Raw genomic sequence first — 22,122 nt, forward strand, 5'->3', positions numbered from 1 at the left:
TCTTCAAATCCCTTGCAAAGAGCTTTTTGCTTCTGTATCTGGCCTGTTAAGGTGGTATTGCTCCATCTGATGTTATGGATGGTAACCTCAGTCTCTAGTGGAAACTTGCAATTTCAACATATGATTAGTTCAATCTAGAATGTGTTTAATGAACCAAAACTTGTCAGGGTTTGCATTAGCGTAACTATAACTTAGGGAACAGCTCTAGTGAACGCAAGAAAGAATAAAATCCAGCTCACTCCCTCTGTTGATTCTACATGGTAACCAGAGTAAAAAAGTAAATTCTTACTCTTAAGTCCATGAACATGATTCTGAATACATACAGGGATCAGATATACGAATAAGGACGTTCCAGTTTTCCATACATGGTTTTTAGAGAACCATATTTTAAGGCATACATGTAACAGCATAACTAGTACGTATTTTTGGCTACATCTGTCACAATAAACACAAATTTATAAATTAGAAAAATTAAAATTCTGCCCTTATACAGTATGTGCAAGTTAATTATTGACTTTGGCCCTGCTCCTAAAAGCACTTATGCATATGAATACTCCCATCCAATAAAGCTACTATCGTTAGAAAATCTACATATGTAAAAGTCTGCAGCAGTAGGTCCTTGGAGTGGCTGCTTTAGCAGTTACCCTAGATGACACACTGAACTCAAGTCATATGTCTTTCAGGCTGGACTGTAATAATTTTGTGTTCTGCTTATTGACAGATGCTGATGAACTGGCAACTATAGTACGAGAACTGAATTACAGAATTTGTGTTCAGTCAGCAAAGCTGCTTCGTCATCTGAAGCAGAAAGATAGGCTTTTACATAAAGTGCAGAAGAACTGTGATATTGTCACAGCATGTTTGCAGGCTGTTTCCCAGAAACGCCGTAAGTACTGTTTTGTGTATGTGTTTATTAGTTGTGAGTAGTTTATTTAATTAATATGGCAGTATTTCAATTAAACCCTTGAATTTCATAGTATGAGACTTCTGAACAAGTTCTAAAATCAAGAGGCTAGTTTATGCTATTAGATGCATATAACTAGCTCCCATTGAAGTCAATGGGAGTTGCATGTGAATCAGTTAAAAAGAATTGGTCCAAACAATTGATAAGATATGCTATAATAGTCCAAGATGGATGCATTGAAGAAGTTGTCTCTCTCACAAAGTACGCTCTGTAATGCTTTTTCAACTTAGCATAGGGGAAACATGTTGATTCTGCTTGCTGTGTTTAATTGTAAACTTTTGTATGGCTGGGGGGAGATAGTAAGTGCCATTATTTTCTCTTCATTAGTAACTGTGTGTTGTATGTATGTTTTTCATTCCAGAATAGTATTTCTAGTATGCCATTTCTTTACTAAGTGGATTCAGAACTATAGCTATTGTTAGGAAGCTTGAATATCAACATCTGTCATTTATGCAAGGGTTTCAAAATAGGAGTTGTGGGGAAGAAGAGAAATGTTGCGTTCTGAGTGTTAGTTTTCTTCTTTAACTAAACAGAATATTTTTGTATTTGATTTTTCATCATTGTCGAAAGGCACTAAAATACTTTCAGTAGGTTCTTGTACGGTGAAACTGTAAAATGTCATATCTAAAACCTTATCATAGCTTTAGAAACAATATATGAAAATTACCTAACATTCCGTCTTATTTTTTTATTAACACGCAGCGTGACAGGTACAGTAAATGTTCAGGTAAAGTAACTATAAGCATGACCACTTAAAAAAATGCCTGCAGCAACTTTGAGGTGCATGTAAAAGATTTATTTTAAAAACTTACTGTAGTGACATATATGCTAATGTGGTGTAGTTAAGGGTTTGTCTGGCCCTCTTGTAAAATTAAATCTTTGAGAGTTTATGAATGTTGATGTGCTCTACGTGAAATTTAGCAAACGAGTTCTCAGTCAACATATAGTACTTAACATACATGTTCTTCCTCTAATCTCTCCTTTTCCCCCAGAAAAATCTTTAAGGCCTCAATTCTGTAAATGCTTAAGCACAAACATAACTTTAACCTTGTGAGTAGTCCCAAGATTGGGTCCTAAATTCTGACAGTGAAATCCTGGCCACAGTGAAATCAATGGCAAAACTCCCATTGACTTTACTAGATTCAGGATTTTCCCCCATGAGTGTAAACGAACTGTGAATCTGAGTTTTAGATGTTTTTGTTTTTATTCATACTATTTGGAAAGTGGCACCGTTTTTTGAAAGACAACCAACTAGCTATCCCTGAGAAAGCAATTTCAGTTTTGAAATGTGCAGTTAGTGTTTAGCAGCTGTGTGTGTGTGTGTGTGTGTGTGTGTGTGTATGTTTGAAGTCTGGTTACTGGTATGCAGTATGTCTAGGGCCCTACCAAATTCACGGTGCATTTTGATCAATTTCACTGTCATAGGATTTTAAAAATCATAAATTTCATGATTTCAGCTATTTAAATCTGAAATTTCATGGTATTGTAATTGTAGGGGTCCTGACCCAAAAAGCAGTTGGGGGTGGGGTGGGGTTGCAAGATTATTGTAGGTGGGGGTTGTGGTACTGCTACTTTTACTTCTGCGGCTGCTGCAGGCGGTAGCGTTGTTTTCAGAGCTGGAGAGCTGCGGCTGCTGGCCAGGAGCCCAGCTTTGAATGCAGAGCTGCTGCCAGCAGCCGTGCAGAAGTAAGGATGGCAAGGTATAGTATTGCTATCCTTACTTCTGCACTGCTGCCTGCAGAGCTGGGCCCTCAGCCACCGCCACTCTGGCCGCCCAGCCCTGAAGGCAGCAGCGCAGAAATAACGGTGGCATGGTCTAGTATTGCCACCCTTCTGCATTGCTGCTGGCCGGGTGCTACTTTCAGAGCTGGGCACCTGGCCAACAGCTGCTGCTCTCTAGCCTCCAGCTCTGAAGGCAGCGCAGAAGTAAGGGTGGCAATACCATGATTCCCCTAAAATAACCTTGCAACCCCCTGCAACTCCCTTTTGGGTCAGGACCCTCAATTTGAGAAATGCTGGTCTCTCCTGTGAAATCTGTATAGTACAGAATAAAAGCACACAAAAGACCAGGTTTCATGGCGGGGGAGACCAGATTTCATGGTCCGTGACGTGTTTTTCATGGCCGTGAATTTGGTAGGGCCCTAAGTATATCTCTTTAAATTAGGCTTTTATATTTAGTAAAAGTTGTTTAACATCTAGATACACAAAAATCAGGAAGTTCAAAAGTGTATATCCCAAAGCAACTGTAATTTAGTCATCATGTACATTTAGGACGTAATCCAGTGCTCACTGAAGTCAGTGGAAAGATTTTTGTTGGCTTAAATGGGCTCTTGATCAGGTCCACACAGTGTTCATTTTTATGCCTTAATGTAAAAATACTAACACCATGTATGTACAGAATTATATTTGCTGTGGGAATATAACTTTAAATGTTCTGACATTTGTACATCTAAAATCTCATGACATTAGCATAGATTTTTCCGCTTGTCTTCAATTTTTAAAAAGACTTTTTAGAACACACAATTATTGTGATGACATTGAAATAAATGCATAATATGAAATAACCAAAATGAAACTGAATTTATTTTAGTGTATAGCACTCCAGCTATACACACGCTCATGAATGCATATTTTGTCTATATGCCTCAGTACCTATTAAAAATATTAGTAGAAATCACTGGACATAGTACATTATTGTACTAGAAGCATAACTTATTTTTGAAACTCATCAAAATTGTAATTGAAAGCCAAGTGCACAGCAAGTTCAAATGTTGTTTCTAATGGACACTGAATTTCTTTTTCAATTTAAGATTTTAAATATCCAGTTTCGGATAGAGGAGCCAATAATTATTTTAAAAGTATTTGAAGAAAAATGTTGGCAAGCATCACAAAAGATTTATAATAAAAATGTATTCTTGCAATGTTTTTGTTATAGGCAGTAAAGCTTTCTAATGTGCTGCTCCATATTAGTATTGCAGTATCTTGTATTACTAATGTTTGTGTCAAGAACTCATTAAGGAAAATTGGGCAAACCACATCGCGCTCTAAAAAACGTCTAAAAGATTTTCTTAGTGACAGGCTAAAAAAATGCTTGGAAACATAAGTTAAGTCATTTAAAATATTGCCTAAACCTATATATTTATATAATGGCTCCGTGTCTGGTGTACGAAGTTTCGCACTATGTTTGTGCTATATTTAAAAAAAAAAAAATGCACGCAACAGCACTGAAATTTGCATCTAAAGCTAAGAATCCAGTCTTAATTTGCCTGTGATGTTCAGTGGCCCCCTCCCACATATAATAATAGATCAAATTCAAACAAGTACTGTGGTGAAATAGTTAATGGTAGTGATTCTGCTCAAATCCGAGCTTTGTTTATGTGATATAATTCAGACCCTTAACTCAACATGGTAATCAAATTAATCCCTTATGCAACGCCACTTAATCAGTGGAGTTACATGACAGGGGTAAATTTGGCCCATTTTTTGTGGCTAACCATACCATACACTAATCTATTTCTCTGCAGTGAATAAACTGTCAAAACCCTTAACAATGATCATTTAAATTCTAAGTGATAACATAAGAATTTAAAATTTAAAACTTTTATTATACCATGCAGATAACTAATCATGGATCAAATACTGAGGGGGATTCACTCTCAGGCCTCTGCTGCAATTCATTAACTACTTAAATTATGGTCTTCTGGCAGCTTTAGAGGCCTATGACTGACTTTATTATTCCAGGGCCATCAAGAATCCAGTACATTGCACATAATAGTAACTTCTTTGGTAGTAAAAAGAACTAATAGAACAATTGTGGAGGAATGAACTGTCAACATGCATGTTGCAACATTAGATTCTAACAGAGTGCACTTCATACTCTTAGACATTTTGTGTGTTGATATAAACATTTGTCATTGGTAGATGAAATGCATTGTGGTCACAAGTAGACACTGCTTTAGAATATAAAATGCATTGCAGAATGAAATGCATTTTGATTAGAAGTATACATTGCCAGGGTTCTGTTAGACAATGGATAAATGCTAAGAACAGTACACCATGTTGGAGTTTTAATTTGAAATAATTAGTGGTTGACTACCTTTATTTCAATGGAACCTGTTTGAAAAAACTAAAAATAAAAAAATGTTAAGGGGTAAGTCAGTTGGATAGAATGTCATAGTGGTCTCCTGATGCCAGATATTTTTTCCAAGCAGACACTTACCTGTAATTTAGTAACTTTATCGTATTTATTTGATATAGTAAGAATGATGCTGAGTCATAATAGATGTCCATTAAGGTCCACATGCCTGAAAAGTAAATTGCCTAATATTATGTTGGCAGTTCTCATTCAGAGAATGTGTAAGGGTGACGCCTTTTTTTCTCTAATGAGATTACACAAACTTTTTGGTTGATTTCTTGGCAGTAAGCGTGTGTCACCTATTACATTTCCTTTGAGTGGCCAAAGTGTAAACCAGAGTTTTTTGAAACGACAAATTTTAACCCCATATTCTTTTTATTTTAAAAACATGTTTGAGTGGCTTAATTTTATTTCCATTTAACTTTTGTTTGTAAATAAAGGGTTAGCCATCCATCAGTTAGATTTCCACACATTTAATTTGGTTTCCTAATAGAGATGTTTAAAACTAAAATTGCATAAACTGGATTGAAATTGATGTCAAAGGAGTGAGTAGTAACATTTTTTTGTATTTTTTCCCCTTGAAGCAATACACTTTCTTAGCAGAACCAGATGAATTAAATTTCCTTTCTGTGAACATTTTTTATGAGATTTAATAGGGAATAAAATTATTCATGAAGTTACAAACTTTTCTTTTGATATGTTTTAAAAAAATATTAAATATTTTCTGTTGTAATGCCTTTTTAGAAAGTTAAAAATAAACTATTTTATCAGTGTTGCGAACATTGTTTTCCTGCAGAGTTCCATTAAAGACACAATAAATGTGTTAGTTTTTCAGGTTTCCCATCCAGCTTCCTCTGTCAAGTGACAGTATCAAACTGCAGAGCCAGCAGGGGGAGCTAGAATATTTTATTTCATGAAGAAGTGGGGACTTAAAGGTGGTGGTCTTTTTTGTTTGTTTGTTTGTTTTTCCCCAATTACAATGATGGCTATATTGTCCCTCGTTTTTGTTTTTAAAGGATGTAGAAATGACTTGCAATATGATATTTCTTAGATTGGTCTGAAATATGTGATCAGACAAGAACCTCATTGATAAGTATTAGGCATAGATTGACATTTTAAAATTGTATTCATGGAGAGAGTATTCGGCTCCAGAAATAAGGTATAAAACAGGTATAAAAATAATAGAAAAATGTCTTTAAATTTATAGCTGACACTGGTGAATTCACACTCATATAACCTTCCACCCCACACTTGTTCTCAGTACCAGTCTCCCCGCCCCAGCTCCTTATCCAGTGTCTGTTTTTCCCTCAGCGGCTCCCTGTCTCCTTCTCCCCACCACACCCTAGCTTCCAATCCTAGTCAGTCCCAGTCTTCACCTTCTAGCTGCCAGTCACAGTTTCTTTATCCCCTCTCTCCAGTCATCTCTTACCAAGCTGCATGTCCTAATCTACTCCTTTCGCATTCTCGTCATTCTGGCTCATGTCTTCTCTCCATTAGAGTCCGACAGATTTTTCCTCCATATTGCCCAGGTATCAGTAGGGAGGTCATTGAGAGCACTGGAGAGATGGGCTCCCTGCTCTCAGTTCTGGTGTCTGGCATCACCCTGCCCTGGGAAAGTCTGGCTTCACCCTACAGTCCTTGTTTGGAGCATGCTGAGTTGCTCTTTGGAGATGGCTGAGTTAGAAACCTTTGGGGATGGAAAAAAATCTGTTTGCACGTGCTTAGTACAGACTTCTTTGGGTTTAGCAGCTAAAAATCTCCAAAGAGTCCATCCCCACTGAGCATGCTCCATCCTCCACTGTTTCTAGTGTTGACTGGATTGTGCATGTTCAGCACGGCTGCTGACGTATTCAGAAGGTCTGGATTTCAGTGACTGAACAACTCAAACTATATGGTTACATAGTGGCTTGTTCATCTGCTGACTTGCAGTATTGGTAATCTCTTTGCATTTGATTTAAACTGATATAAAGCCACCATATACTGGAATCATCTTTGTGTATAGGAGTTTATTATGTGTTATTGCAGGAAACATTCGATACCATGAGTAGAGGAAAGGATTGTGCCTATGCTGCCTGTTTTCCACTAGTAAATTCTAAGAAAATTGTGAAAGTCCCACTTGAGGTTGTAATTGCATAGGTGCCTGGCTGGGTGGTTTTTAAAAGTACATCATCATCTTAGAAAGGACAATTCTATATGCATTTTTTTAAACCTACATTTACTATAAATGACAAAGCATGGACACTTTTTTTTTTTCTTTCCCAATTTTTTTTATCTTTCACACATAGCACCAGATGAGAGAAAAACACTTGGAAAAAAAAAAGATAAACATGATTTGTCAAATTAATAGATTTACAGAGACATTCAAAGGCAACTGTATTTTTTTTAATAGCTAGATTTAAATTGGAGTCTCTTGATGTTTTATCTGTTTTTAAATGTCAATCTTTGGTATTTATATATTTGCATACACAAAACGATCCTAAAAAAACATTATTAAGGTTGAAAGTCAAGCACTCACAATTATGACATGCCAGAATTAAGGTTTCCTGTACAACCTTAATTCAGCTCCTTTGTGTGTGTGTGTGCATTATGATACAGTCCTTTATTACATGATCACATACTGTTTCTTTCCACAGGCTCATACCTCATTCAGTGCACAGGACTGACATTTAATTAGCAGCTATTCAATATTTTGTTTTCTTCTCGTTGTTCAATGAGGCCACAGGCCTTGTTGACTGCACAATATTCAAACCTTCTCAGCATATAAACATATTAACTTTTTGGGGAGTTTTCTATGGCACTCATCCTATCTGAGTGTTTCATAAATATGAATGAATTTATTTTGACAACACCCTTGTGAAGTGAGGAGGTGGTACATTCCCCATTTTACAGATGGGAGCTGAAGCACAGAGAGATTAAGGTCAAGAGTATCCACTAATTTTATGTGCCCAATTTAAGACACTTAGTACTTGATTTTTTTCAGAGCACTTAGCATTATATAGTACAAAGCACAATTCCCATTTCCTTCCTTTCTCTGTGAGGAGGAACCTGTACTCAATGATTGTTGCTTCGTATGCAGGTTGGGCCTACAAGAAACCTTGGTCTCCATTCTGGTAGGCTAGTGACTGATTTTAAACCTTCATTTTATATCACACTCGTTTAAATATGTTCCTGCCTCTTCACTGAAGAAAGAGAAGTTTCTGTTAAAGGCCTGGTCTACACTACAGCATTAGGTTGACGTAAAACAGCTTACATCGACCTAATTATGCCAGTGTACACACTGCAGCCTTGCTCCTACTGATATAAGTGCCCAACTACACCAACATAATAGTTCCACCTCCACAGGAGGCAGGGGGCTTATGTCATTGTAGTTAGGGCGACACAGTGTCCCTATAGACACTGCATTACTTACATTTATGGGCTGTCATTCTGAGTCTTAGTCACCACTGGAGCTGTGAAATTGACAAGAAAGCTGGCTCCCGGCTCCCTAGTTGGGCTGCCACTCAGGCTTGGGATGTCACTCAGGCTTGATCTGCGCTGCCCAGGCTCCTCTCTCCCCACAGAGAGCCCTGCTGGCACCCCCCTCCCCCCAGGTCCTGGGTCCCTGCTTGCACCTGGGCTACAGTCTGGGCTCTCAGCTCCCTGCTCCCCACTGGGAGTATGGTAGCCGACTGGACTCTGGGCGCGGTTCTCCCCACCAGGAGCCTGGCTGTCCCCCCGGGCTCTCGGCTCCCCAATCCCTACTTGGAGCACAGCTGCACCCAGTGGGGAGCTCCGTGCCCAGAATCTGGTTGGCTGCTGGGAGCTGGGGGGGTGGGGAGGGGCGGGCCCTGTCCCATTTCCAGCAGGGAGGGGGAAGCCAGGTTTCCGGCAGGGAGCTGCATGCAGAGCTGGATGCCCTGGTTCTCAGCCTCCCATACTGTCCCTCTTAAGTTGGTGGAAACACTCCTGGTGAGGACAGACACTACCGACAGAAAGGCAATGTGGATGTGAATCACTGCAGTAATTTCTGCGGTGGCTGTCAGTCAACCTAACATAGGTCAACGTTAGTTAATAGTGTAGACAAGCCCTTAGAAAACTAAGATTACTCCTGGGGGAGTTCTTTGCCACTGCATGTGTGCAGAATTCATGTCCCCTGCAGATTTCTTTGCTTCCGTGCAGAAAAATGAGTTTCTGACAGGGAAGCAAAGGAAAGCTGCAAGAGCAGTCATGCACCACTCCCTAGCTGCGCAGGTACATCGTTTCAGGCATCTGGAGCAGCCAGTGGAGAGGTAAATCACCACAGTTCTGGGGATACCCCAGCCAGTGGCTCCTACCCTGAACTGATAGTCAGGATTAGCTAATAGTCTCAGCTGGGCTGGAGGCAGAAGGGGACGGGGCTTCCTCTTCACCTGCAGGGAGTGGCTGGGGCTGTGTCAGACCCACTCCCTCAGCTGCAGGGGGAGGGGTCACTGTATGGGGAGCTGCTCCCCCATCCATCCAACCCCTGTGCATCCGTACTTCCCATACCCAGATACTCCCACCAAGCCTCACACCATACACCCAGAAACCCTCTAGCCCTCTATACCCAAATCCCACCCCATTGAACCTCAACCCCTGCATTTGGAGCCCCCTGCATCCAAACCCCCTGCCTCCAGACTCCCCACCCCTGCACCCAGACCACCCCCCACTGAGCACCGTGCACTCAAACCCCCATCCTGATGAGCCCCACCCCTGTGCACCACCCTGAGTCCACACATCCCGATCCCCACACCACTGACCCCCAATTAGCTGTACCCAGATCCCCACCCCAACAAGTCCCACTTCTCCAGCACCCAGACCCCTCCACTGAGCCCCAAGCACTTTCATCTGGAAGCCCCTGCAGAGTTCCATTGCCCCTGCACCTGGAACCCCCCCAGTGAGCCTCTGTGCAACCAGATCCTCCTACACCTAGACCCTCCACTGAGTTGCCTGCACCCAGATTGTCTCACTCAGAATCCTCTCATCCCACACCTGGATTCCCCCACACTGAGCCCCTCCACACTTGGATCCTGCCTGGTTAAGCCTGCCTGCCCCGCACCTGGCGCAGAGGGGCAGGGCCCCAGGGTGTTTCTGGGGCAGGCCCAGGCCTTGTGCTGTATCAGGGTCGAGTGCAGCCTCTTTACTGAGTCCGTATTCCAGGGGAGGGGAGGCTGCAGGGTGATCTCCCACTTTCGTGCAGCCAGTGGCCTGTGTTCCCCACTGCCATGCTGGAGCCTCTGCATTTATTAATTGACAAATAAAACTTGCATAATTTTTATTTTTTTGTCAGAATGCCCTCAGGAGTATAAGATCATGATAAAAGAAGAACAGGAGTACTTGTGGCACCTTAGAGACTAACAAATTTATTAGAGCATAAGCTTTCGTGGACTACAGCCCACTTCTTCGGATGCATATAGAATGGAACATATATTGAGGAGATATATATACACACATACAGAGAGCATAAACAGGTGGGAGTTGTCTTACCAACTCTGAGAGGCCAATTAATTAAGAGAAAAAAAACTTGAAGTGATAATCAAGCTAGCCGAGTACAGACAGTTTGATAAGAAGTGTGAGAGTACTTACAAGGGGAGATAGAGTCAATGTTTGTAATGGCTCAGCCATTCCCAGTCCTTATTCAAACCGGAGTTGATTGTGTCTAGTTTGCATATCAATTCTAGCTCTGCAGTCTCTCTTTGGAGTCTGTTTTTGAAGTTTTTCTGTTGTAATATAGCCACCCGCAGGTCTGTCACTGAATGACCAGACAGGTTAAAGTGTTCTCCCACTGGTTTTTGAGTATTTTGATGATGAAGATCATGATGTCTTTCTCTTGCTGTTTCCTCCAGAAACGTGAATTAAAGATTAGTAGATGCATCTAACTCTTCTTTAGATGTCCACGTGAGTGAGAAGCAGATTACTCACTTTGAAAAACACCCCTTATTGTCTCGGGGTTTGATTAAAGAATTTCAAAATGAACACACGCAGTTCTGATGTGTGAAATAAAGCAAATTCTCTATAGTAACTTTTTACAGAAACAAATCAATTGAACTATTCAAAAATATATTCTCTTCTGATGCAATTATAGTAGACTGTTTGTTACAGAAACTGATCTCTGATGAGGCATCTTCAAATGATTCAGTTGGTTAAATGTGTCTGACCTTTCCATCTCTATCCATTTGTATCTGTCTATTCAGTTAAATTACAATCACCTGCGCGTCAAGGCATTATGAATTTCATATCTGAGATACTGTGTCCTTTAAAAATACAGACATAACTAATGTTGAGAGTGCTTGGTTCTCTTCCATTGCAATGGCTGGTTATTATTCAAATTCTTTTTGATCTTCTGTCCTGTATGTGGGTCTGTGAAGAATGGGGAATAGAAAGAATCATGCACCTCACATACAGAACAAATCATATTTAGTTGCTTTATTTGACTGGTATTGGTGATGGGCTATCATGATGGCTGTCTGCTCTTACTCTTTTTCCCCCTCTCCCTTGGGTGTCAGGATCGGTTGCCCGTTTGTAATAAAAAATGAAAATGGAATGTTGTTACACTCCTGTGCTTTGAATTACTCTCTCTCTCTCAATAGCAAACACTCAGTTTCTCTCCAAGGTGTGAAGGTAACTCTGGTACAGAGGGATGGTCAAAGCACTCAGCAGCACTTTAAGAGTTGCATTGGGGCTACTTGAAGGAGAGCTGGGGGAGTGGGGGACTTTAAGTAGGGCATCTGTGGCCACTACTGGGCTTCTGCATTCCCTGAATGCCATGGAGAGTGTTTCTGTAGCCCCACATGGGTTGACAAGGAGTGGAGTGCTGGGGCAGCCACAGAAAGGGGACCATAGAAATCTATATTTAAGCAGATCTAGTGGTCCCAAACATACTGCAATTGGCAACTGTAAGTACTGGCCTGTAGGCTGTAGTTCTGCTGTCTGTACCTGTATTGGGGATGGTAGATTTCATCTTTGGATCCAACCCCTGTATTGGGTCCAGTTACTCAAACTGTATGTGGTTAAAGTGAATATAACTGTGTGTGCAAAATATGTAATGAAGCTAATGTAACACCCAATGTTATCTAGCATAGAAACAAGTACTAAATTGTGCAGTAGTTAAAAATAGTAAGGAAAAACATTTGAAAAGAGACAACTACTATAACACACACAGTACTGTAAAATAAAATGCCATTGGAGTATTATATTTCCTTACGCCGTGGCTATAGCTATCCCAGACTTCAGGGAATTTGAAAGCATGTTTTGTTAACCAGTTCTATTGCGGTTAGAGCCTAGGCTCCTGGGATAAGAAGTGAGCTTTGTATATTATATTCCTTTGACACCAGGCAGAAGGTAATTGCAACACAAAATAGGTGTTATGGTGACTCTGTGGCCTAGGGGACTGTCAACAGCACTCTTACATCATTACTCCTTGCATAGCTGTTAATGGGGAAGTGTTGCAGTGAACAGCTGCTTGTTATATTTATAACACTTGACAATGTAAATTATGCTGGGAATGCTAAATATCTCTGTTAGTGGGAGAGGAAAGAGAAAGAAGAGTGAATACTATAAAATAACATAAGTCTAGAAGGAGGTATAGAATATTGAGCAACAAGATGGCCACTTGTGGGAACTATAAAACATAAAACTCTGCGTGACCAACAATTTTTGTTCATAAACCTCACTTTGCCTACAAATGCTGAAATCTGAGTACATTATAATAGTGCTTTAGGTGGTGCTAGAGCATTTTACAATTTCTGTGCACGCTACACCACTGAAATACAGCCACCTCTGTACTCAGGGGTGGTGGCCAGCTAGTATGCAGAACAGCATAGGGGAACGTTTAGGCAGCAGAGATGCCAGGGTTATTTCCTATTCTTATCAAAAATATCCTGAGATCTTTAGTGTGTACACAGTACAGGTAGGACTCTGAGAACTGAGGTGTATCCATTGCCTAGGAGGGAGTTATTTAACAGTCTCAAGTACAACTCCCTGACCAGCAAACGTAGTGGTGAATCGTCGTCCTATCTCCTGGGGGATTTCCCTGTAAGGATTTTCTGCTTTTTTTTTTCAGGACCTAACATTCCCATCAATGGTGCTAGAATGTGTGCACATTGCCTGGGGCATGTGCCCTGGGTATGTATTTTATGTGCTGTTCAGGTTGGCAATGAATCTTGTAGGTTTATTTTGTTCTGACTTTCAGTCCTCTAGCAAAGAGCAGTATTACTAATTCAGGTGAGGGAAGTATCATATCTGATTCCCTTGTGCTATTTCTCTGGGCTTACCTGTTGCTAGCCTTTTGTGCCAGCTGATGTCATTGTATAAGACATCCTGGCTGGCTAATTCAGAATATCCACTGGCTATCTATTCTTCTGCTATCTAATATTTTTCTTTTAAAGGAAGCAACATCAATAGAAATTTACTTTGACAATCTGTCCAACCTCTCTCACTTTGTTACATACTAATAAAATTCTGTAGTTGGGCAACGGTAGATCTGGAATTCTTCTGAGATCACTTTAGGTTCTGGATCTAATTTTCATTCCTTAGCTATCAAGAAGAAGAAAAGGTTCTTTGTGCTTTTGGAGCTAAATACTTTACTCTTTCCCTCTGTCTAGCCAAAAAGGAAAAGGCACCAATGTGTGCTATGCCTGGGTCATTCATATGAGACCTAAAACATTTCCTGTAGTCTCAGTACTTGCCAAGGTGGTCCTAACGCAAAAGGTGTCAGAAACCAGTGACTAGAGCTGCGTGGGAAACAGCATTCTTATTTTTGGGGGTGGGGAGAAGTTTTGCGATTTCAAAATTTCTTCCATTCTAGAACAAAACAAGACCATTTTTAGAAATTTCCTGCAAACCAGAATTCTGAAAAAAATCTGGTTTGGGTCAAGTGAAACATTTTTGTTTTGATAAAATATGAAAGATTTTGTTCTGATTATGGCTTTTTAAGTTTACATTTTATAATATCAAAATTTTTAAAAAATAGAGTAATTTCAAAATGGAAAATCAGAAAGTTTTGAAAAGGTAAAAGTGGAATGTTTTGACTTTATAAAACCACTTTTTAAAAATTGTTGTCAAAGGTGACCTGTTTCTGCAAAATGTTGCACTTTTGACAAATCAGCATTTTACAATGAAAAAGTGTTCCGTTGGAAAATTTAGGGCCAGGTCTACCAGTGGCCTTCCTGTGAGTAAAGAATCAGTTCCCTCTGCAGTTCATTTCCAGGAGTCTTTTAGGGTACGTCCACTCTGCAAAAAAAATAAAAATAAAAATAAAAAAAACCTCTAACCAACCAAACAAGAAAAGGTGGCAGCAAGTCTCATAGCTCTCAGGATTGCCAACTTTTGTAATGTTTGAAAACTGGATACTCCAACAGGAGTGCCGGAACCTCCTCTTCTTCCCACAAGGTCCCACCCCCCCATTCACTCTTCTGCCCCCCCCCCCCCATCACTCACTGCTTTTTCCCCGTCCCCTGGGTCAGGAGAGACTTGTCTGCAGAGGTGGGACTGGGAGCTGTAGTTGCCTGACACAAGTAGGAAGCGGCCCCAGCTGAGTAGCGGCTGGCACATGTGATGACCCAGCACCTCCCTGCCTGCCGTAACCAGACTTTGGGTGTCTAGTCAATAGCTCTGACTGGACACTTTCAGGTCCCCTTTTTGACTGGACTTTCTTGTTGAAAACTGGGCACCTGGCCGTCCTACTCATAGCCTGGATGTACAGACTCAGACTTGTGGGCTCATGCTATGATGCTAAAAATAGCAGTGTAAATATTACCGCTCAAGCTGGAACTCGGGCTCTCAGACCCACACCTCTTGCTGGGTTTTAGAGCCTAAGCATCTGCCCACACAGAAATGGCACTATTTTTAGTGCCATAGCACAAGCCCGAGTCTGTAGACCCTGGCTCTGAGGCTGTCTACATTACCGTGGTAAGTTGACCTAGGCTACGCAACTCCAGCTATGTGAATAACATAGCTGGAGTCGACGTACCTTAGGTTGAGTTACCGTGGGGTCTACACCGTGGGGGGTCGATGGCAGAAACTGTCCCGTTGACTTACCTTGCTCTTCTCATTGGGGGTAGAGTACAGCGGTTGACTGGAGAGCGATCTGCTGTCGATTTGGTGGGTCTTCACTAGACCTGCTAAATTGACCGCCGGTGGATCGATCTCAGAGCATCGATCCTGGCTGTAGTGCAGACATAGCCAGTGACTTGTTGCTGTGGTGTTGTTTTTTTCCCCCCAGTGTAGGAGTACCCTAAGTAATTCTGCACTGGGACTTCCTGGATGGTTCAGGTTGCTGAGGAACCAAACTTAGTTCCTTGAGCCAGCTGTGCTCCTGCTGCCTGTTTCAGGCTGTTGATGACCCTCCAAGTCTCCTGTGCAAGTGTTCCTTTCAACATCCCCCTGGGCTGCCCCCAAGTCCTGCTTCCTCATGTAAGCCCCAGCTCCCCCTGCTCCAAATCTCTCTTCCAAATCTCTCAGCATATGTCTACACTGCAAAGAAAAACCCACAGCTGGCCCATGCCAACTGATTTGGGCTTCCAGGGCTGGGGCTGTTTCACTGGAAGCCTGAAAATCTACATAGCAGTTAAATAGCCCCTTAGCCCGAGTCAGCTGGCACGCGCCACCCTCTTGGTGTCTAATTGCTGTGTAGGCATATCCTTAGACCCTGGAACCTCTCCTATTTCAACCTCTTCTACAGATATTCCCTGCTTCTGCTCCTTTGCCCCACCTTAATAAATCTCATCCCACCTACCCCTTCATCAGCACAGCCCTACATAAATCCCATATAAAGCGGAGACTTGCACAGGATTGTAACGTGGGATTTTTGTTGGGTTGTGTAGCTGAGGGGGACTGGACAGCATGCTCCTCACAGAGCTCCATTCCACCCTCTCCATGATCCCTGGCCCTTTGCTAAAGCCTCAGTCTACCCTGCCCTAAAGTGCACCTTGCACTACTGCCTGAGTGACTGTCAGCAATAACCCTACTTCTCACTATGAATGGCTTATGTCCTGCCCAGAGACCTGCTTCCCCAGGAAAATTTCCTGGATGTGCTTTAATTTCTAACTAAAATGTGTGCACTTACTTTACCTAGTTTGAAGAATAAATTGTTTCGGCTTAATGCAATAACACTACCCCTAACTCACCCAGCAATATCGTCAATCTATCCAGCTACACACTCAACCCAGCAGAAGAGTCTGCCCTATCTCGGGGACTCTTTTTGCCCCAGCACCCCCATGAACATGATACAGTTCTGCGGTGATCTGGAAGCCTACTTTCGCCGCCTCCGACTCAAAGAATACTTTCAAGATAACACTGAACAATGCACTGATCCACAGATACCCTCCCACCAACAACACAGGAAGAAGAACTCCACATGGACTCCTCCTGAGGGTCGAAATGACAGTCTGGACCTATACATAGAATGCTTCCGCCGACGTGCACAGGCAGAAATTGTGGAAAAACAACATTGCTTGCCTCATAACCTAAGTCGTGCAGAATGCAATGCCATCCACAGCCTCAGAAACCACCCTGACATTATCATCAAAGAGGCTGATAAAGGAGGTGCTGTTGTCATCATGAACAGGTCTGACTACCAGAAGGAGGCTGCAAGACAACTCTCCAATACCAAATTCTACAGGCCACTTTCCTCAGATCCCACTGAGGAATACACTAAGAAACTGCACCATCTATTCAGGACACTCCCTACACTAACACAGGAACAAATCAACATACCCTCAGAGCCCCGGCCGGGTTTATTCTATCTACTACCTAAGATCCACAAACCTGGAAATCCTGGATGCCCCATCATCTCGGGCATTGGCACTCTCACTGAAGAACTGTCTGGATATGTGGACTCCCTACTCAGACCCTACGCCACCAGCCATCCCAGCTGTCTCCGTGACACCACAGATTTCCTGAGAAAACTACAATGCATTGGTGACCTCCCAGAAAACACCATCCTAGCCACCATGGATGTAGAGGCTCTCTGCACAAACATCCCACACACAGATGGAATACAAGCTGTCAGGAACAGTATCCCTGATGATGACACAGCACAACTTATTGCTGATCTCTGTGACTTTATCTTCACACACAATTATTTCAAATTTGGTGACAATATATACCTCCAGACCAGTGGCATCGCTATGGGCACCCGCATGGCCCCACAATATGCCAACATTTTTATGGCTGACCTGGAACAGCGCTTCCTCAGCTCTCGTCCACTCATGCCCCTTCTCTACCTACGCTATATTGATGACATCTTCATCATCTGGACCCATGGGAAGGAGACCCTGGAAGAATTCCACCATGATTTCAACAGCTTCCACCCCACCATCAACCTCAGCCTGGACCAATCTACACGGGAGGTCCACTTCCAGGACACCACCGTACAAATAAGCGATGGCCACATTAACACCACCCTATACCGAAAACCCACCGACCGCTACGCCTACCTTCATGCCTCCAGTTTCCACCCCGGTCACACCACACGATCCATCGTCTACAGCCAAGCACTGAGGTACAATCGCATCTGCTCCAACCCCTCAGACAGAGACCAACACCTACAAGATCTTCACCAAGCATTCTCAAAACTACGATACCCACACAAGGAAATAAAGAAACAAATCAACAGAGCCAGACGTGTACCCAGAAGCCTCCTGCTACAAGACAGGCCCAAAAGAGAAACCAACAGAACTCCACTGGCCATCACCTACAGTCCTCCGCTTAAACCTCTCCAACGCTTCATCAGTGATCTACAACCCATCCTGGACAATGATCCCTCGCTTTCACAGACCTTGGGAGGCGTGTCCCCCTGTCCCCGCCCCTGTACCCCATCTCCACAGAGCAGGGGGATGATGACACGACAGGGCTCAGGGCGGACGGAGCTTGCTGGTAGCTGCTGTTGTGTCTGAATGTGCCTATCTACTTAAAAGGGCAGCATACTTAAAGAGGCAATGCGCCTCTCACACTCACCTCCCAACACATACTTATGGTGGTGGAGTTTCTTCATACTTCTTTCAAAGTGTGTTATTTTAGTTTTTGACTAGTCTATGCATTTCATAACTTTTATTACTCTCTTTTTTGCTTAAATTTAATTCTTTGAGTAGTGACTTCTAAAATGCCTAACCTGTCCTGGCTGGAGTAATTATCCCTGTGGTAACTTTTAAAAAATATATATTATATCTAGATTTTCGATTTCTACTGATGGCTCACATCCACCCATTACCTCGATATGGTGCATATAAAAAAATTCATTCCGCACATGGATGAAAAAAATTAGAGGGAACGCTGTGCAGGACCCCACACATTCTGAGATTCTATGGCTGTACAATTCATCCTTTGCTGCAAAACTGTGTTCCAGAGTCTAATATTTCTTTGTAGTCCTTATCGTTATAAAGAAAACCTCAACTTACATTTGTTTAACTCTTTTATGACCAAGTTGTCTTTATGAGTCTGCAGACTGCCCAAAACAATAGCTCTGGGAAGTGCAAATCACTCTAATCATGTCAATGGATTGTTAACTGTGGATCCTAGGCTTGGTCTACACTACCCCCCCTAATTCGAACTAAGGTACGCAACTTCAGCTACGTGAATAACGTAGCTGAAGTCGAAGTACCTTAGTTCAAACTTACCTTGGTCCACACGCGGCAGGCAGGCTCCCCCGTCGACTCCGCGGTACTCCTCTCGCCGAGCTGGAGTACCGCAGTCGACGGCAAGCACTTCCGGGTTCGACTTATCGCGTCCAGACTAGACGCGATAAGTCGAACCCAGAACTTCGATTTCCAGCCGTCGAACTAGCTGGTAAGTGTAGCCAAGGCCCTAGAGATGACTTAAATTTAACATTCCGGTGCTGATCACTTTACTAGAAACATCCAGGTTCTGTGCTTATTCCACAATCTCAAATTGCCTCCATCTCCTGAGGTGCTAAAGCATTAGCTATCCCCTACTCAGCTGTCACAATTTCCAGTTCTCCCTGAAAACATCTGCCGTGCTCTTATGCATTATACAAAAGTTGGCTGACTATCAAAAGCTGAATGCAGAAACACAGTAAAATAAATGGTATTTAATAACAAAATAAATAAGAGGCTATAGTGCTTGCTGTGTATTTGAATATTTAATTCAATAAAAACCTCCAGAATCTGGTATGTTTTTGCTGCAGAGTTTAGGCCCAACGTGTTGTGGAGTACCCCAGTCATTAAGTATATGTAAGTTTAGAATTCCTGGATCTCTGCCAAATTTATATCCTTGACCTTTTGGGACTGGCTGTCATGAACATTATTTTCTTTGACAGTCTGTTAGCTACCATGGTAACACTGAAATGGTAAATTCCGTTCTATTTTATCTATTCACTTTCTATCTTAGATGTCCATTTGTGGAATTACCACTCATGGTTTGACTGCTTAACTTCTGTTCCAGATTCCTCCATCTGAACACATTATTGGGCACGGGTACATGCTGGTGGTTGACTTCATTTTTTTTTTTATGATTATTCATCTGATTGCATGTGAATTTTGATATATTTGCGGTGAAACATATAAGTGAGTTTGTCTTAATAAACTGATATATAGTACTTGTTATATGATACATTTGTATTAATATTTAAGGGAGCAGACCCAGCATTTGGTTCAAATACTATTTCTACCTATTGGTTAGTTACCCAGATGCAGTGAGGCCTAACACTCAATTCAATGGCCTGTTTCAGCTCCTCAGTTCATCTTTTGAAAGTGTTGTGCAGGTTTTGAGGATGAGGACTGAGAGGTCAGACATAGAGTGATCACTTTGTGAAGTGTTCACCCACAGGTGAGGTGTTGTGTACCATTTTCCTGCGTGAGTTCATTCGAGAGCATACTGATTGTCTGGTTTCACCCACATAGTTGCACTAAATGCCACAATAGCACTGGATGAGGTACACCACATGTTGACAGTCATGTGTAGGACCCCTGGATCTTGAAAGATGTGTTGTGGGGAGTATTGATCATTGTAGCAGTGGAGGTACATCTACAGGTTTTGCATCTGTTGTTTTGGCGGGGTCTGGTGCTGCTTTGAGTTGGTGTGCCCTGATCTGTGGGGACTTGCTTCTGACGATGAGCTTGGAGAGGTTGGGGAGTTGTTTGAAGGCCAGAAGTGGGGATTCAGGAAATATTTCTTTCACGATGGGGTCCTCATCGAGTATATGTTGTTGGTGTTTGATGATTCCCCATATGGTTTCCATTGTTGGGTGGTAGGTGACAACTAGGGGTGTGCAGTCAGAGGGGTTTTTATTTCTGTATTGAAGCAGGTTCTCTTGGGGTATTTGGGTGGCCCATTCCATGATGTGATCTGCTTCTCTTCTGGAGCATCCTTGTTTGGTGAAGGCGATTTTGAGTGTGTGTTAAGGTGTATATCCCCCACAACGCATCTTTCAAGATCCATGTGTCCTACACGTGTGCTATCACACTATGTGATGTACCTCACCCAGTGCATTAAATGCCCCCATAGCAACTATGAGGGTGAAACCAGACAATCACTATGCTCTCGAATGAACTCACACAGGAAAATAAGACAAAAATACCATATCGCCTGTGGGTGAACACTTTTCACAAAGCAATCACTCTGTATCTGATCTCTTGTCCTCAAAGGAAACCTGCACAACACTTTCAAAAGATGAATCTAGGAGCTTAAATTCATAACTTTGCTAAACACGAAAAATCATGGACTGAATAGAGACACTGGACTTATGGCTTATTATTACAACCATCTGTAACCCACTAACAACCCCTGCAGCTGCTCCCCACCGACCTTCCTTTCCTCCTTATCACTGGAAGGGTGTTATCAGGCCACTTCACTTTGAATGGCCCCTTAAAATGTGTTAGCTACTTATACTAAACAATCTTGTATTTAGCAGTGACGTTCTGAGGGCATGTCTGCACTACAAAATTAAGTTGACTTAAGTTACGTCAATGTACAGTGACTGCAGTAATTAAATCAGTTTTCTGTGTCCACACTAGCTCCTTCTGTCGGCTGTGTTTGCACCAACCGTTATTGTGGGGCTCTGACTGCTGGAACCCCACCGCCTGGCTCTGGCTGTCAGCAGGAACAGTCAATGTAGTGTCTACTCTGACACTGCATCGACCTAACTACACCAGCCTAAGCGCTATGCCTTTTGCAGAGATGGAGTTACTAAATCGATGTAATGGGTGTCTGTAGCGGGGTGGTCACCCCGCTCCTGCCTGGAGGGGTTAAAAGCAGCCCTGGAGAGGGCTGTGGCTGGGGAAAGGCTGATTGGGAAAGCAGCCACAGCTGAGGCCACGCCCCAATCAGGCCACCGCTGGCCCTATAAAAGGGCTGTGAGCCAGGAACACAGAGACACACTCTCTCTCTAGCCTCTTGAGAGAGAAGGACCTGGCTGCCTGGGAAGCTGAGGGGGGTACCTAGGGTGGAGCAGTGCTGGAGAATGGCAGAGGGAGCTGCAGACCTCCAGCCTAGAAAAGCCCCAGGCTGCAGGCCGAGTTAAGGGCCCACAAAAGGGTACTAGGGCTGCAGAGTGGCAGCTCAGGAATAGGCAGAGGCAGCTGGTCCAAGTGAGCGGGGGCTAAATGGAGACTGGCAGTAGCCACTGAGGCAAGGTGGGAATAGGGGGATGGGGGAGACCCAGATTGTGGGTTGCTGTGGTGGGCGGAACCCTTGGGCAAAGGGCACCGGGATCCAGGAGGGACACAGGGACCAGTGGCAGGTGAGGCATCAGCCGGCAGAGGGCGCTCTAAAGCTGGAAAAGAGCTAATTCCCTGGACAACCAGCAGGAGGCACCGTGCCGGTGAGTCATCATCCTGCCACAGTGACTTGTATTGATGGGAGCAACATTGTAATGTAGACTCTTACAGTGTTAGGTTGACGTAAGCTGCCTTACGTTGACCTAACTCTGTACTGTAGACCAGGCCCGAGTTAGTTTCCAAGACCTGAAGAAGAGCTCTGCATAAACTTGAAAGCTTGTCTCTCTCACCAACAGAAGTGGGTCCAGTAAAAGATATGATCTCACTTACCTTGTCTTCAAGGAATGTTCAAG

The 22,122-nt window shown here is 42.7% G+C and overlaps 1 protein-coding gene across 2 annotated transcripts in view; it reads left to right on the plus strand.

Annotated features, from left to right (window-relative positions):
* TBC1D30 (TBC1 domain family member 30) overlaps positions 1-22,122 on the plus strand; it is a 98,848-nt gene that overhangs the window by 6,407 nt on the left and 70,319 nt on the right. For both annotated transcript variants that reach the window (XM_054025646.1, XM_054025655.1), the window contains exon 2: positions 722-886. In XM_054025646.1, the coding sequence (XP_053881621.1) occupies positions 722-886 (165 nt within the window). The remainder of the gene's footprint in view (positions 1-721; positions 887-22,122) is intronic.

This window comes from Malaclemys terrapin, chromosome 1 (genome assembly GCF_027887155.1).
Source record: "Malaclemys terrapin pileata isolate rMalTer1 chromosome 1, rMalTer1.hap1, whole genome shotgun sequence".
Classification (NCBI taxonomy): Eukaryota; Metazoa; Chordata; order Testudines; family Emydidae; genus Malaclemys; species Malaclemys terrapin.